The 18251-nt window shown below is 39.9% G+C and overlaps 1 protein-coding gene across 2 annotated transcripts in view; it reads right to left on the bottom strand.

Annotated features, from left to right (window-relative positions):
• Positions 1-901: 901 nt before the first annotated feature.
• Positions 902-18251, bottom strand: part of TXLNG (taxilin gamma) — a 28292-nt gene continuing 10942 nt past the window's right edge. For both annotated transcript variants that reach the window (XM_075428955.1, XM_075428963.1), the window contains exons 2-10: positions 15014-15326; positions 14233-14324; positions 10735-10905; positions 9800-9994; positions 8305-8424; positions 7160-7234; positions 5773-5865; positions 5140-5235; positions 902-4263 (exon numbers count right to left, since the gene is read on the bottom strand). In XM_075428955.1, the coding sequence (XP_075285070.1) occupies positions 3943-4263; positions 5140-5235; positions 5773-5865; positions 7160-7234; positions 8305-8424; positions 9800-9994; positions 10735-10905; positions 14233-14324; positions 15014-15311 (1461 nt within the window). In that variant the 5' untranslated portion in view covers positions 15312-15326 and the 3' untranslated portion in view covers positions 902-3942. The remainder of the gene's footprint in view (positions 4264-5139; positions 5236-5772; positions 5866-7159; positions 7235-8304; positions 8425-9799; positions 9995-10734; positions 10906-14232; positions 14325-15013; positions 15327-18251) is intronic.

Genomic DNA, 18251 nt, shown 5'->3' with positions numbered 1-18251 from the left:
ATCTCTGCCTACCAAAAGCTCAGAAACTGCTCAGATTTGCATAAGGAATTCAGGAAGGTGGGGGAGATCCGCGGAACCACCAACAGCAGATCTGACTCCTGCATCCGTGCGCACGCCAGGAAAGGGCAGCCTCCGCAGAGACAGCTCTCGGAGGCGAGGGAGCAAACAAGGACAGCCAGGAGGCCAGAAAATGCATTCCGCATTCCACAACACGTGGCACAGTCCTAGAAAAGGCTCAGGGGCAGGACCTACGTTGCTCAGCTTTTATGAAATGCGTATCTTCAAAAAAGTGAGTAACTTTAAATAAAAAAATTAGTACTATCTTCAGAGTCACGCAGCACATCGTATAAATACAGAACTGTAAAAATATTCTGTGCACTACCTAGAACAAAGTACACCTAAAGGAAAACTGAACTCAAAACCAGTTCTTGTAAGTCTGGAGAAGTCACCAAATGTTAGGGAGTACGCCAAAACAGGCAAACAGAACACTCAGCGTTGTTAGGGAACGTGGAGAGAACTGTACATTAACAACAAATGACCCCAGGTTCGTACGACAGAACGGGGAGCACTTGATGAACCAGACAACACAACTTTCAGCAGAAAACCCCACATTCTTCACGCTGCACCCAACCCAATGACAGAAGCGAACCCGCTGGTGCTGGAGGGCAGAGGCGGAACCAGGAGCAGGCAGCCCCCCCGCTCGGACTGGGACCTGCCCTCGGCTGCCCGACCCCCAGCCCCGGGTTGCGGGGCCGACCCTGCTCTGCTGCCCGCGACACCAAGCCCCTGACGCAGCCCGGCTGGAGCACCCTTCTCAGGGCGTTTTGCTTCAACACCACGCTCAAACTCCAATTTCACATCTTTTAATTCTCACTCTTGAGCTTGCCAACAGGTACAACGAGTTCAGCAGATCCAGTCAGAAGACACGAGTGTGTTAAAGAAAAACTCAGAGTCCAATATATTAAGCATACTTATTTACTTAATCTATACAGAGTCGAGTAGATAAAATTTCGGATTCACATTAGTGAAAAATCTCTACAAAATGTTTTTGAAAAGCAAAACAAAGACTGCCTGTTCATTTATCATTTTTCCTCATGAAAGCAGACATGGGTTGTAAAAATAAAGCAGTGTGTTTAGCACAAACTAGATTTCTGCATCACTTTTTTCACAGTTATTTCCATCTACAGTCCAAAGAGGTAGATTTTCTGCAACACCTGAGAATTGAACTGTAACGTAACCAGGTGTAATGAAAGGAAGGACAAAACATTATAGAGATATTGTGTACATGTACACGTATTTGGGTCTCACATCAGGTATAATTTAGCTTGTTGCAGCTTGATCATGGTGAAACTGTCAATCAGGCCCCAGAGTTCTGACAATTCGACATACTTATTATTTCGGCTACGTCAGTTTCCAGCCCAGGTTAAACAGTTTATGGTAGTGGGAGAAAGGCATTAATACAAATTTACTTTAAAACCCTACTGGAGCCAATTTGGCTGCAGACTGGCAGTGCAAGAGCCTGCTGTATGGCAGATCAGTTAGAGTACGGAGCTTATCCCTTACATAAATTCGTATTTTTATTTTTTTTATATTTTTTTAAACAACACACTTCAGCAGTGCATGAAACTGTATTGACCGGTTTCAGGAAGCAAAGCATAGCTCACCTTGGCCAGATAAGTTGATATGATACGGGTATGTTACGGGCAGGAAAGAGAAGAGATATCCCCATTTTAAAAGCCTTTCACTCAGGGTGTTCCGCTTCATTTCCATATTAAGTCAGTAACAAATACATTTGTATTGCTGTTCTGTACATCTGTCATGTCTCTAAAAGCCCTTTAAAATATTCTTGCAGCAGGGTCCAAAAACTCACTCTTGCCTCCATATAGAACAAGCACTACAGAAAGAATTGTTAACGATACAAATGACCAAATAATAAATTGTAAAAATAGAAAACTGTGGGTCCTACCTTGCCAAGGGTATGATGCATCAGGTACAAAGTTTTCCACTTTTTCTCAGGAAAATGACTTCGTGCTTAATGTTAGCTGAAAACCAGTTCTTGCAACAACGATTTTTTTTAAACAGTTTGACTCTACAAAGCAAGTCATTCGACAAGCAAGTCTGAAACACTTCTTTCCAGTATTTTTATGCCCTATGGTTAGCACGATTAACGTTTCAAAGCTCTGAGTCTAACCCGACTGACTGCTCATCGCTACCTTCTTTCCATTCCTGCACTGTGCTCGGACCACAAACAGAAAACCCGCACAGATCATGGAGGAGGACGGCCAGCTTCCCATTTGCTCCACCATTTAAGAAATATCAGTTTTGCACAGTTCCTCTCAGTGGTATGAGCTAAAACACATCTATCAGGCCTTACATAACCCTACTCTCTTTCAGAGACAGCTACATTATCTCAACGTACGTTACTACAGGAAAAGGACCAGGAGCTCAGTGCAGCCTGAACATTCAAGTAATTTCGCCACTGAACTGCCAAGGGCAACGAGGGTGGGAAGCTCACCGAGAGATGTGCTCGATTCAGAAATCCCCTCCCAAGTAAGTGCAAAGAACTATCAGTACCAGAAAAGGCTACACATGTTTGTATTTTATCTCAAAACGACAGCAACCAAGACTAGAAAGTAAATACGTGGGAACTAAAGTTAAGGGGAGCTTGCGATTATTTCACGCATTGTCTTGCCAGAAAATAAATGTTTGTCCTAGTTTCTCTCAGGAAAAGAAGTCAAAACGTGGGTATCAAATTTCCTAGGGAAAGACTATATGGTTTAAGGTTAATAAGGGAGCTTTGCTTGTGGTATGTCAGTGTAAGAATCTAAGTACCATCTTTACCAGATAACCGAACTGGGAAGGCACTCTGCCAACTGATACAACTTCGAGGTTGAGCGCGCAAGAAATTCCACGCTGTACTTCAGGAAAAGTATTTGAATCTACATGCTCAATTATAACCAGCTTACGCATAACTAACAAATACATTGCATACCAGGCTATGAGAGAAAGCCTATACACCACAGACTCGTGTCTTCCACACCTATGGCAGTAAAGGTCTATTTTCCAGCCCTTCAGATAATCCAGAGATTCGTCTCGGCAGCAGTGGACTTCGCTAGTTGGGATCACCACGTGATGGACACACTGCAGCTAAGAGGGAGGCACGCGACCAACACCCGTGCAATAGGCTACACAACTGCAAAATTCCACGCAGTAACGTCACCGCACGTTTTCTCACACATTTCTATTTAACATGTTCACAGGTACAGCAAATAGTCCAACTAACCTTTACAACACAACCCTGAGAAGTCTGCAGAAAGTTGTACACCCTGTTTCACCAGCTGCAAATTAATGGATTTCAAAGCTGTTTTTTCATACCACAAAGTACATAAAACCCTTTAAATGTGTCTTCTACTATATTCCGGACCTTTACTTTTTCATTCATATATATGAAAAACGTACTAGAGGGGAAAGCTGACATTTTTTACTGGCCATGAGACATCCTTATGTAGACAAATTTACTGGAAAAATTGGTAGTCTTTAGTATACTGACTGGCAAACCAATGAACGAAACCAGAATGCTGTTCTTTCAACCAAAAAAGTGACACGCTGTCACTGTTTTCCCTGGAACGATGTTGTATCTGTACACGGTCTTCCATGACAGTGATTTGTGTTGTGGGGAGGAAACGCACATGCATCCTTTTATGGAAAAATATTTTCTTTTAAAAAATGAGGCAGATGTGCAACACAGTTGTGGAAAATTTATAGTTTAAGCTATTTAAAGCTGCTATGCAGCTTTCTGTACCACATAAGTCCAGTAGTTCTAAGAAAATACAGATATGGTAGAAAAAGTAAGAAAATTTTCACCACAAAACCAAATAGTTACCACCAACAGAGAAAGTTATACACAAAATATATCTCTCAATACAGTGTTTACACTTCATTTTAGTCTACAGATTCAGTGCCAGGAACAGGACTTGTTGAGACAGTCTTTTCGGAACTATTTCCCGCACGTGATTCCACATCGGGCTGGATTCCTGGTTCCGTGTCAGTGGGAGTTCCCAGCTCCTCGTGGGAATTGAGCGTGCAGGACTGCAACACCTGCACAGCTAGATCCACATCTGCTTCTCGGAGAGAAACCTGCTCTTTAAGGACCTCCACCTTCTCATTCAGCTCGTTCCTTTCTGTCTGAAGGGCCCTGCATAGCTTCTCCAAACGCTCCAGTTTTATTTGAAAGCCCTTGTATTCTTTATCTCTTACTGTTTTCTGAAGGACAAAAGAAAAGAAAAGCTCTGCGATCCGACTGTTTGGGTTTTTTTCCTTCAATTAATGAAAAGAATCACCACTATTTAATCCTGAAAACTAAGTCTTAATCTAGTAGGTCAAGTTCCAGCTGCACTACAGCAGATTTGCTCAGCATACTTGACCACTACGCTTCAGATGGTTTGTCTAAGCTGGAGTGGCAACAGACACCTTTAGAATCAAGCAATGAGAACTACGTAACTACATAATGCTAACTGTAATTGAGGGCTGAGTATCAGTGAGGATCCTGATATGAGGCCCCATAAGGCAGTCAGCTACAACCCAAATAATGGCAACTACAGGGAACAGAAGGGCATACAAGTGGGAAATCTAAGATCCAGCAGCAGAATCCAGGTCAGAAGGTACCATAATCCTGGCTCTCTGAACTAGCTCTTTAAAAGAACAGAGAAAGGTAAGCAGCAGGAGTAGGGAGGTGATCATCCCCCTGCGCTCACCACTGGTGAGGCTGCACCTCGAGTACTGTGTTCAGTTTTGGGCCCCTCACTACAAGAAGGACAGTGAGGTGCTGGAGCGTGTCCAGAGAAGGACGAGGCTGGTAAAGTGCCTGGAGAACAAGTCTTATGAGGAGCGACTGAAGGAACTGGGGCTGTTTAGTCTGGAGAAGAGGAGGCTAAGGGGAGACCTTATCGCTCTCTACAGCTACCTGAAAGGAGGTTGTAGTGAGGCAGGTGTTGGTCTTCTCCCAGGTAACTAGCAATAGGACAAGAGGCAATGGCCTCAACTTGCACCAGGGGAGATTTAGATTGGATATTATGAGAAATGTCTTTACTGAAAGAGTAAACTCTAGTTTAGCCATACTGGTGCTTAAAAGATAATTACCTCCTCAGCCATTTGCAGAAGAGCCTTGTTGTTGTTCTCCCATTTTGTACGCCACACTATGGTTTCCTTTTCAAGTTTCTTAATCTTCTTTGTCATCTACAAAAGATAAATAAAAGACGTAATTTTGTGGATCGCGTTGCAACGTAAGTAGGTTTACATGAGTAATTCAACTTCTTCATGTTACTTTCCAAGTCCAGTTTGAAAAAGTTTTTTTACAGAGAAGTCTACAAAACCAACCCCACAAATACAGATTCTGCATTCAGAGAAAACAAGATTGATTCTTAAAAGCAACAGACTAGCAACCTTCAAGTACAACTAATAAAAACTTCCAGGAAAATAAGTTTTAAAACATACATCCAGCCAAAAAAGACTGAAATTTGTTGTATGCCTTTGATAAAAAATTGACGCTGGGATTTAGATCTTATGCAAGTACGTAAAAAAAACCCAGAAAAAGTTACATTTCTTTCTACAACTTGACAAATTCTTACGACCTACCTTATGATCCAAATTAAATGTCAAAATACCCCATATATTTTCAGAAGGCAAACACTGTTAAAAAATCTAAAATGCATCTCACTAAAAGCCAGCATTTTTAAAATTGCTTTTTATGAAACCAAGTAATCCTGTAAGTACCTTCTCCATTTCTTGCCTGAAGGTTGTAAAGAGTTCATTACTTTTTGCCATGGTGGTCTGGAATTCTTCAAACTTATCCATGTAAAGAGAAAGCTGTTGAGAAAGAGGCAGGAACATTAATCTGAACAGCTGTACACAAATAAAAAAATATTAAGGTACAAGTGAAAAAATATAAATATTAAAAGATCAATTACTTTTTATCTTTTTCTAATATTATCCTATAATATACATTTGAGGAGTATGCAGAACTTTTCTGAAAACTTGCTATTCAAATTATGTATGAAAGGAGAGTTCTATGTTTATAGAACAGCAATACATTCTAAAAAAATAAAATACATTCTAGGGGAAAAATGTGTGTAAAAAGGGAGCCATGGAGCTGAGGCCCCAGCAGCAGCCGGCTGAAGGGCTCAGGATGCAGCTTGTGAGAGAGCTTCAGCGTATGGGAGAAACTCTTCACAAGGGAAGAGTTAAAGTCCGGCCTCAGATGTGTGTGTATGTGTGCAGTGATGTTAGCTGAACCTACTATTTCCCTTTGCCTTACGTGCTGAGCTCACGTGTGGCCTATGACTGCAGGTGATCCAGAACCACAGCACAAAAACTGGAGACCACCTCTCCACCCTCAGAGAGGATTTTTCTGTAGCATTTACAGCAAGAAAACAATTGGAAGATAGTAATTTTTTTTTTCAGAGACACTCAGTTTTACATTACTAAACCCAAACAACTGCAAGGATAAACGTGACATTGCTTGCTCCCAATCCTCTACGAAAAGACAGGATGAAAACAGTAAGGAACAAATCCTAAAACCTGCATGGGCAAAATTCCCCACCCTACTCTTTATAGCCACAAGGGCCTCTCTGGTCCTAAACAGCTATAAAAAAAAACATTAAAATACCTTTGGAAGAGAGAACAACAATTTCAGAGAAGCCAAGGAATGGTAAAGGAGCAGCCACAATGAATATTTTCTTAAGCTTTCATATATTCTAGTCTTTGTAATATTAAGGTTATTAATTTAAAAGGATACTAACTCCAGCAATTCAGTGCTCAGAACCTTCCAGTAACAGTACTCTCCAGATGTACTAAACAGCAAGTACAAAATGTCAAGTCTTTACAATTTATACTTCACACTTGAAGAGTTACCTACCAGAAAGTTAAATTTAAGACTTAATTAAAAAAATACCAAGTACTTTTCACAAACAGTATATTGCGTCTGATGAATCATAACACGTAGGTTTTTTTCATATGTTGTTATATTCAGTACAGTAACAAATCTCTTGGGTTTTTTTTTTTGTTTCTGTTTGGGGTTTTTTTGGGGGTTTTTTTTTTCTTCTTCTTTTTTTCTTCTTCAGAACAATTGTTACTGAAGAGTGCTCTCTTAAAAAAACCATACCTGCTGTTTCAGCTGAGCTTCCTGTTGCTTCATCTGTTCACATTTGTGTCTGGACTCAGTAGCTTCTTTTAGCAGCTGAAAAACAAATGCAAAAAGCCACATAATGTCTGAAGCACTCCTAAGAATGGCTTAACGAACCTGACCTGTGATGAAAAACGAACAAAGGGTAACATCACCTAAGGGCCAGTCAACCATGTTTTCTCACATGGGTTTTTCATTACTGTACTATACTTTCATATATACGACTTAAAGCATGTGCTCGCATGCAGAAATTATTTTTTACTGAGACGTTTTTCTAACTGGTAGCACAAGTCAATGTTTCTATTTCTGTAGCAAGTTTGAACTGCTGAATTCATATGAGTAGTACATTAATGAACTGTACATTGTTTATAACTGTTTTGTAACCTTTAATTCATTTTCCACCTCCATTTCTCCAGTCACTAATATTACCTTTATGGACTAGTTCAAGTTTGCTTCAACTTGATGCCATTTTGTAGATTCATCTTTGAAGACATTTTCATCATCTTGTGATTCCAAAATTATGTTTTATTAATATAGAACAACCCAGCACTGGATGTTAATTTTAAGATTACACAGGAAAAGCAAGGCTTTTGCTTAGAAGTTGACAGATACATAAGGATCATTAAAAAAAAAAATCTTCACCCGAGTATTATTTTTTAATTGGAAGCTACCTTCTTGGAAGACTGCAAGTAAATTGCTGATCATCAACACACAAATAAAACATCAGGCATAGCTCTGGGGACAGACAGTTCAGAAGAACACAGGCTTTATTCTGCATTTGTTACTTCTTATAGCATGAAAACAGACCAACCACAAGACAGCAAGAAAGTAAGTGCTTTTGGTATTTCAGCTCGAGACATTTCCCAGTCTAAGAAAAATCTAAATAATAACCAGCACATTTGCTGGGAAAATGCAAACAGCAACATTACTTGCCTGTGAACACAGACATCAACACTGTAGGTATCATACACACATGCACAAAACGTAAATCTCAGTCTTAATGTTGAAATCTATCCTAACTTTCCAAAGATAGTCCCTTCAGTTTGCTGTATTTGCTTTAAATAATGAAGAATCTAGTTTGGTGGGTTTTGTTAGTTCTCTTAACATACACAGAATTCACTTACAAACTCCCTTTCTCGCTGATGTTTTTCCTCTGCTTCTTTAATAAGTTGGGTCGTTTGCTGAAGTTTGGCATCCACAAGTTGCTGCTGCAGTTCTTTATGTTTGAACACTTTATCAATGTGCTAAAAGAAGAAAGAAAATCCTATTAGTCAAATATAAACAGTGCACTGGTCAAATAAGTATGTGTACATGTATGGGGAGATGCATATTGTTTAGAAGTTTCATGCAAAATAAAAAGCAGCAAGACTGTTTTACACGCTTTTTTTCTCCCGTTACTGCCATACATTACAGCTACACTTTTTTTGTCTTTCATGGAAACCAAATGCATATTTTATTAAATTGGTACAATACTGTCCGTCACTTCACACCAGGCATTACATAAATCCTGTAACAAGTAGTCTACATCCTTTCTTCCAAAATTGGTGTGTCTACCTCTAATCCTAAACATATTTTGTCATCTCTAAAAGCTCTAGTCCTCATAATGAAAAAAGCTCAAAATCAGCCAAGTTTGCAACAATAGTTTATTTGGCTGACGAAATTTCGCAAGTCATTGAATTCTGCAGTCTTACTTCCATCTGCAGGAAGTTTCCTACATTTTCTCTTCCCCAAATTATCTCATGGTAAATACAAATACCCCATGAGTGCAAAAGGTGGGGAACTACAAACAGCTTTCTAACTGATTCAGATTAAAAAAAAAATAACAAAACCAGTTGAGAAATTCTATTCCAAACCTCCTATGCCAACTAAGAACTAACTAATATTAGCTGTAGAACTCCTTGAAGCTTACTGTTCTCTTTGACAAGTAGTAGTTTTCCACTACTGTAGCTTAGACTCACTAGCTCACATATTGGTGCCAACTAAAGCTAGCTCTGTTAGCCCTGAAATACAGTAATTTCCATAACACCAGTCCAAAAATATTCTTAAAGCATGGTAGCTTATTTTGATTGTATGCCAACAAGAAGAGCTACATACACAACGGAGCTTGCCAAAACCTCTCAACCTTAATGAGCCAAAGCAACTAAGACGGAATAAATCTTCTACCCCCTCCCATTATAACGTGAAATTATAGTACAGAAGAACCTCAAATATTAATACATATCTATGTTGGAAATAACTTTTGGAAGCCATTTAGGCCACTCAAACCAGTGTCAACTTCAAAGTCCGATCGGGCTGCTCACACAGTGCCCAGCTGAGTTACGAATACCTCTAAAGACAACAGATTCCACGATCTCTGGACAACTTCTTTCTATTTGATCACTTGCACTGTGAAAGATTTTTTCAATGCATCTTGAATTTAGATATGCAAAACCAGACAGTAAAGGCAGATAGTGTGCCAAATGGCTCCTTAATTTATCACAGTAGTGAAGTAAAAAGAATAATTTAAAATATATACACGACGGCTGTAAAGTGTTAGGTTTCCTTCTCCCCTTTAAATTGTTATCCAATCCCTTCAGTCAAGGAACTAACAGATTCCCATTAGAAGCATAATGTAAGCACCTCTTCTCGCAATGCGTACTGCTCAATGAGCTTCTTCAGTTTTTCCCCCAGTTCAACGTTTTCCTGACGGAGCTTGGCATTATGTATACCATGCTGTTCCAGTTGAGCCTGAATTTCATTCAGCGTAATCTGGAAGTGTGCAGTTGCTTCTTTCCGTCTTTCTTCTTCTTCACGCGCTTGCTGCATGTTTTCTTCCTTTTACAAGAGAATATTAACGTGTTCAAGCCAAACCACGCACCTTTTTAATATTTTCTGAGTAAGAAACAATGGTAATAATTCACTTGTGGACAGTTTCAAGTTCTAGACTGCTAGAGTTAATATAGGCCACAATCATAGTATGCTATGCTGACTACCCATGAGGTGCATGGAGGGAAGAACCTAGAAATTCCAAAACTTCTAGAGGATCTTGTCCTTACCACTACTTCCTACATTACTCAGAGGCTGGTATTGTAAGATGCCACACGAATACCTTTGCAAGTATAAGAATTACCCAGATGTCAAAACTAGCACTGATTCTATAATGAGATTTCCTACAGTGGTCACAGATAAGAACCTCTTTGCTCTCCTCCATTTCACTCCCATCCATTATATTGACAGAATTAAGCCCTTTTTGATACCCTGCCATTTCATGCTGCTGTTGTTTCACTTGCTATTTTTTCCAGCAGCGCTGCTCCCAGAAACAAATATGGCAAGATCACATACTGCCAGTACTATGATCTATGAACCAGTTTGAGTGGGAAAAAATTAGTGAGTTGAACTATCCCCATATTCTTTACCTTAAAATCAGGTACACTTACGACACATGCCACTCCTGTTCTGCAGGTACAGGTAACTGGCAAAGTGGTAAGTAAAAAAAAAGCAGCAGTTGAGATTTTCAGCAGTAATCAGTAAGATTTCCACCACCACTGGCACTGTTACTTGATAAATAAACTAACCTTCAAGGTCTTGTTATGACGCTGAAGCTCCCGACAGAGAGATTCCAGTTTGCTACGTGCCAAAATGGCCTTGCTATGCTCACTTTGCAAGTGGACTTTCTCCTTCACAACCTGTGCTTGCTTCTTCTGCAGTATCTTCATCTGCTTTTGAACATTCCGGCTCTCCTCCAACTAACATTAGAGAATACATTTATTAAATAAACATAGGTGAAACTATCTGTATGCATCTAGATGAGCAGACTGAACAAATTTTTAAACAATCCAGATGAAAGCAAGGAAGTAAAATAATTTCAGTAAGACCCCCAAGTTGATCTTAAAGAGAAACTCCCATCATCCTACAGACAATTCTAAATGTGTAAGGAGAGAAGACAAAAATACACAAATTCCACCTTAACAAACATTTGCCTTTGAGGAACAGGGACCACGGACCTGCTGACCATGGGCTATAAGCTTGCATTCAGCTACAGAGGTAGGACTAGCCCTGAGAAAGGAGGATGTGACAGATACAACTGAAAGCCAATTAAAACTGGCTTTTCAACAAGTCACAACCTTTTCTACTCTCTTCTCTGTAAGGTACACACAACTGCTTATCCAACAGGTCTTGTTCTTACTATCAAAAAGGAAAACCCACTGAACTGCATACAGAGTTCTTTCTTGTCAGCAGGAGCTCCTACCAAAGGAAGCAGTAATTGATACAAGTTTGTAAAATGCTAAGGTATTTCAGAAAGGAACAGATAAAACCAGCAGCCCCAACAAATCAAGTAAAATACTGTTAAAGCTGCACAGCCCAGACTTTGATGACTTAAGAGATCTGTACTCTCAACCACTTGAAACAATGATTCTGTCTCCTTTAGGCTACTTAGATGGTAGATGACAGCGTTAAACTTTGTACACAGTGCTGGCTTCAAACTCTATTCTATGAACACCCACTGAATGATGTTTCTTGCATTATCTAGTTAAGTTCCATTACACATGATTTTTGGGCTCCCCAAGAAACCATATTATTTAGAGTCTGTTCTATTGTAAAGAAAGTAACAATATTAAGTGTAACACTGCTCCTTATTAGATAGTGCCTCAGCCTCGGGACACCACAGGAAAAGGCAGCTGGCAACAAGCAACATCACCATGACTGAGAAGAATACAATGCTGGTTTTCTGAAAGAGCTCAAAATAATGCTGAAGCACAGAAAGAAGAATAAAGTTAAGAACCTCCATGACAAGAATACCTTAAATGTACGTTTAATCTAGTTTAGAGAAAATGAATGCTAAGGAAATGTTTTTATATCCAAACATAAAAAGCCCTTTTCTTGGGTGGCCAGAAAAAACACTTCAAGTGGCTATGCTGTTTGCACACCTATCAAACTTCAGGTCTGTAAAAGTATGCCACTGTGAGACAACCTTCCTGCATCGCAAACTGATCTCCTGATAAGATTCCAAACTAGGAAAAAAAAAATTGTGGAAGATCTTTCGCCAGGAGAGAGACATTCCTACCTTTATTGTACAGTCCTTTTCATGAGACACCACTGAAAAACCTGACAGTGAGCTTTAAAGATGATGAATCTTTAAAAAAAGAAAAAAAGCATTGTAGGTGCACTGTCATAAACAGTTCAAACCTCTGCTGGCATTAAAGCTGACACCTATGCCAGTGGTTCACCACCACTACCATGAAGAAAAGAACGCATCTTAAAGGGAACACAACCATATCCAACCTAAACTTTTAAAGGCGAACAGAGTACCTCTAAGACTCATCCAGCTAAACCAGAGCTACTGCTACACCCAGCCAAGCTCCCACCCAACTTCCCAGCAGTTCTGTGCATTATGGGGAAAGCAACTGGTTTTGTAGGATGGTGGCTATGGACTGTCAATGCTTTCTGTACCTACAGACTATTCATTCTCTCCCGGGAGGGGAAAAAAACACAACGTGACCACGTCTCTCCTGATTACCAAGCTTCCTGAAGGAAATTACAATTCATTTGGTCTAGCTGTTCCCTAATTGTTTTGAGATCTTTATTTCAACAACAAAACTCAAAGTGAAGATGGTGCAGACTGTTCTCTTTCTGCAGAAGCGAGGAACTCATGCCAACCTAGCTCCTCATGCAGGCCATCACCATCACCACTGTGATTTGACATGGGAGCCATGTGCTCAGATAGAAAAGGCATCACATGCACAAGCAATTTCTCGTAAGAATTAACTCATTTACTGCATTTTTCTCCCCCAGTATCAGAGCTCATTTTGAGGCAGGCTCCCCATCCTTGAGTTGCACTATGGAAGTATTACTGTTTCTCATTTAAATGAAAGTGACTTCTTAGAGGAGCTGCTGGTTTTCAAGGAAATTCACTCGTGAACAAGAGTATGCATGTGACAGAGCAAGGAAAACAAAGCAAAAATGTAACAGGCCTCTAAGGAGGATTTGGGATTTCCTAAACAGAACTAATCTAAGTCTATTCTTAAGTAATCAGCATTGCCTCTGAGAGTAAAAAGACTACCCCCTAGCTCGTCCTCAAAGGTCTGGAGACACTATTAATGTCAAAGGAAAAATAAATTTATTTCAGAAGAGTTATGTCATGTTGCGCAGCCATTACGACATTTCATTTTCATATATAATATACTTGAGATCCACAGAAGGCAAATCGCATGCTTTTTTCAAGCTACTAAGTTCTCTTTAGTTTTGCATTATTTTTATATCTACAAATATGCTGGGAAAACATATACACATAGCATTTGCAGTCTTTCCATCCTTATCTGTCTGTCCCTGTCTCGATGAACAAGTGAAGCATTTTTGTTTTCAGGCACATTCTAAAAAGTTAACTTATGAGCCTTCCCCCTCCACACCACCATCTCACCCCTGCAAGTTTTGCCGTCAATTAATTTAGAAAATAAATAATCATTTCTCCTACTTCGGGTGGGAATACACTTTATGATCAATTACTGCTAAAATTTGCCTTTTTGGTTTGTTGCTGAAGATATGTATACTTTTCTATCCACTCCTTTGCATGATCAGTAAGCACAAAGCAAAACTAAACTAGATCTTTCGAACTTCCCCTATCCTCCAAACATCACTAAAGAGTTAAGTATAACAACTTTTTTTCCAAATCTCATTATCACAGCATGTTCTTTCCCTTTATCCTAAAGGGTATAAATTATAAAATGCTAGCACAAAAGCATTATCAACAGACAAAACCTAAGAAAATAATTAGTCCCAAAAGAAACCCTTAGCTTTTCTGTTAATCCTAATGTTATGCTTCAGCACCAAGTCATCAAAAAGTTATCACAACCTATTTTTCCTTTGGATTTAGGCAGTCATGTAGAAACGAAATGGCTACATGCAAGTTTGGCTGAAGCAGTACTCATAATAAGCCTGAGTATTCTTTTTTTTTGTCCTCCCTACCAACACTGTGAAACATTCAAAATTGTTAACTGTCCTGTATTAGAAGTTCCTGCATTCCACAGTTAATATTAACACATGACTAACTCCTGCTATCTTTACAAATTACTTACCAGATCAGCATATTTCTTGCACAAAGCTGCCAGCTTTTCCTCTGGAGTAGAAAGTGTGTTCAAGGCTTGCATTAATAATAGCACTTCTTTTCCTATGCATTGGATGAAAGACAACCATGTTGAGAAAGAACACACCAGCAAAGCAGCCTGCCTTTAGAAGTACAATATAGAACCATGAGAAATTAGCGCGAGTTAGGTTGTTCGCTGGTCTGACAGCTGCTTAATCCGAATGGATGACAAATGGGAAGTCATCACAGTAGGAATAAATTTGCCTTGCCTATGTACCATTACACAACCTGGATAGTAAATGTTACTTTAATATTAAAACCACAATAACATTTTTGTTTTATAATAGCACAGATGAAAATAAAAATCTGAGAGAGTGAAATTTAAAAGGTTAAGTTTTGCTAATAAAGGATATTCACACAAGTATTTTTAATAAGCCTTTGGAATTTAAATGTCAGCAGTGCTTTGGTAGCATCGAACACCACAATCCCAAATTTAAAAGTTAATCCAAGAACCAGAAAGTTAAAAAAGCTTATTAGTGATTATTACATTATTATTAAAGTTCCTGTAAAAATAGTGTTACCAGCAGAAGGATTCTTACATATGCATTAAGAACTGTCTTTTCCTAAGCAGGAAGTACACATTTTCTCAGAATATCCTGTTAAAGATGACAAGTTTTGGCTACAAAGTAAACTTGAGACAAAGACAGAGAAAATGCATAGCTATTTTATGAAAACAAAGCCATTTAAAAATCAAAATGCCAAAGAGAACATACCCAATGTTTTCTCTTTGTGTTTTTCACTCTCTGGATCTTGCTGGCCGTCAGGTGGATCACTACGGGCTTCTTCTCTCCCAGGAGTCTCCTCACGAGACTCCTGAGAGCAGCACGTGGACCCCAGATGCTTTCTGTTCTTCGTGATATACTCAGCGTCTTCCAGTGCGCCCCTCTTTTCCAGGTCGTAGCAGTTGGACTGCGCATGCTGCAATGCTGTATCAGACAATTCATTGCACCTGCTGTTCACCAGCTGATCCTGGTTATTCATTCCCATCTCCAGAGATCCAGCTTCTTCCATTGCGCCACCAACCAACTTCAGAAGGGAAAGGAAGAAATGGAAGGAAACAGTCAAGCAACTGTATTTAAAATGAAAACTTCCACATTTCTCTTGTATAGACAAATAAGAGTAAAATTTCACCGTTATTCAAGTTGATCCTCACTGTTGTTAAGACAGGTGTATACATAACTGTACACAGAATGAGCCTAAAGAGTGACGAAGCATACGACAGCCCAAAATATTAGTTACTCTATTAAGAAACAACTTCGATACCTTGTCATTGCAAAAATGTTTATACACCAGAAATTAAAAGTTCACATGGAAATCTGTTTTTAAAGCTCCAAAACTAACTGGCTATCATCTCAGCTGTTACAGCACACTATTTTCAATGAAAATATTTCTCCCTCATTCTTAAAAAAATCTCTCACAAATCAACACTAAGCATACTAAATCTATAACAAAGCCAGAGTTTAACTAGTTTTATGCACCGTTACTTGAATAATAAGGTACAAAAATTGAGACAGGAGGACATCTTTATTAAAAACAACTTTACTACATATTAGTTTTAGAAAACTGGAAGGTATCAGTTTTGGAATAATTCAAGAGACATATTGCAAGAAGGGGGTGGGGGGAATTAACCTGCTAGGAAGTCTAAAGAAATCCACAGAAGTACACTGTTTTGATAACTTACATAGGTTAAGAGTTTAAACTACTTCAATCAGAATGCGAAATATGATTGTCAGCACACAACTGGAGAAAATCTGTTGTTATAACAAGTATAATAAACAGGACAAGGAGCACATCCATTTTTGAATTGTTAAAATTCACATTTATGAAAAAAAAAAAAACCATCATCAAAAAAGTGACTATTAACTGGTTTCAGATTTGGAGTCCTACTACCTATGATTTTTAACAGTACATTATTCCTGGTAAATTAAACAGAACTTTCTCGAAAGATTTCCTAACCCCAAAATGTTTAACCATTTAACCAAAAAGTTAAACATCACCAGTTGTTTTAACACTGCAGTGGTATGTCCATATTTTGGAGCAGAACACCTGACGGTACCACTCTACACCTTATTAAGCAGCTACCAGACTCCTCTCTCAATCACCAAAACAACATTCTCAATTTCTAGAAACATTTCAGGCTGATGAGAACTTCAAAAGTGTTTGGCTGGGTGTTTTTTTTTTTGTTACACTACCCAGGCTGAGACTCAGGACAAAACTTGGAGGTGATTTGGTATATTTTTTTCTGTCCATTTGCAACCCTACTACAATGTGGATACATAGTTAAAAGTATGATAAGCAGAGTTGAACACACTTTACCACCAAAGTAATCATTCTCATTTACTTTGACTGAAAATAAACCAATTTCCTTAAAAAGTCACAAGGAATTACAAGAACAGGGCTTGTTTATATACAGAGTTATGCTGTTTAAGCATAAATTGATTTCAGATTATCTTATGTTTTAATATTAAAAATGCGCTAATTCTTAAAGCCAGGAGGTTTGCACTGGGTTTTATATTCCGCACAGATGGACCGTTTTCCGCTTCAAAACGAGTAAGCCAACATCAAAGGAACGCAGCCAACACTAATAATATATTATGAGATACATTTCAACTCCCAATTTGTTCAGCATGCTTGGATGAGTGTTTCGGTTTCAGCTGCCGCCGGCAACAAAAGCGCCACGCGGCCGCCCCTCCCCCCGCCGGCGTTCGGAGGAAAATGAAAAGAAAGAGGCAGAAACTGGTGGGTCGGGATAAGGGCAGTTTAACAGAACAGCAAACAGAGGGAAAACAGGAACAACAACGATACAAATAAGGAGAAAACACAACAACGAACCGTACAGACAGCCGCTCTCCCGAAACAGGACCGACGCTGCGCCCCCCCAAGCCGTGAGTGCCTTCCCGCCGCGCCGCCCCCCACCCCCACCGGAACCCCGCGTGACGTCACAGGGTATGGAATACCGGGCTCTGTTTGGCCAGGTGGGGTCAGCCCCCACCCCCTGGCTGTGCCCCTTCCTGGATTCCGGTGAAAATTAACCCTGTTCTGGCCAAACCCAGGACATTATCCACCCCTTATTCCATACCATCTACGTCATGCCCAGGTCCCCCATTGTCCAGTTGATCACCACCACTTCTCCTGTCTCCAGATATCATTCCTTTAGTCTATGGATCATCACTCTAAAGTGTCCGTTGAGTTCATTTAATCCATGACTTCGGGCTCCATCTGTCATAATGGTCTTCCGTGGCAGGAGAGGTGATGTGTGGTGGTGGGCACCCGGAGCTCACAGCTGATGTATCTGGTGCGGCCCGTGCCCACAGTCTGCAGGAGATGTTGATCTTGATGAAGTTGCTGGATGCCAGTTGTTGAAAACCAGGTCCAGTTCGATCATCACTGTGCTCTGCTAGTTTTCATTGAAAAAGTTCATCCTTCTTTAATCTGGACAATTCTTACTATGCTACTACTGGTACAAAATATAACAATTATAACAGTGATAACAGACAGTGACAGGGTTATTTAACAACTAACTTTGTACAATTTATTTATGGACTATTCTCGCCCAAAATTAAATCCCCATGAGGTACACATCAGACTTCCCCATCCTTCCGCATTACCCACCAGGTACACCCAGGTCCTTGAGCAAAAGCAATCCCGCGGACGGGCTTGCCTTTGCCCGAGGCAGGACTGACCCAAACCGTCTTCCCTAACATGTTCCGCATGTGCACTACAGGAACTTTATCCCCTTCCACGGGGCGCTGAGGTTTTGACTGGGCAGGACCAGCCCGGTTGGTGGACCCTCTGGTGTTAACCAACCAGGTGGCCTTTGCTAAATGGGTATCCCAGTTTTTGAAAGTCCCACCCCCCATTGCCCTCAAAGTGGTTTTTAGCAGCCCATTGTAACGTTCGATCTTTCCCGAGGCTGGTGCATGGTAGGGGATGTGATACACCCACTCAATA

Source organism: Opisthocomus hoazin, chromosome 1, assembly GCF_030867145.1.
Source record: "Opisthocomus hoazin isolate bOpiHoa1 chromosome 1, bOpiHoa1.hap1, whole genome shotgun sequence".
NCBI classification, from domain to species: Eukaryota; Metazoa; Chordata; class Aves; order Opisthocomiformes; family Opisthocomidae; genus Opisthocomus; species Opisthocomus hoazin.
Note: the sequence above shows the minus strand (reverse complement) of the source record. Positions and strands in the feature narration are given on the sequence as shown.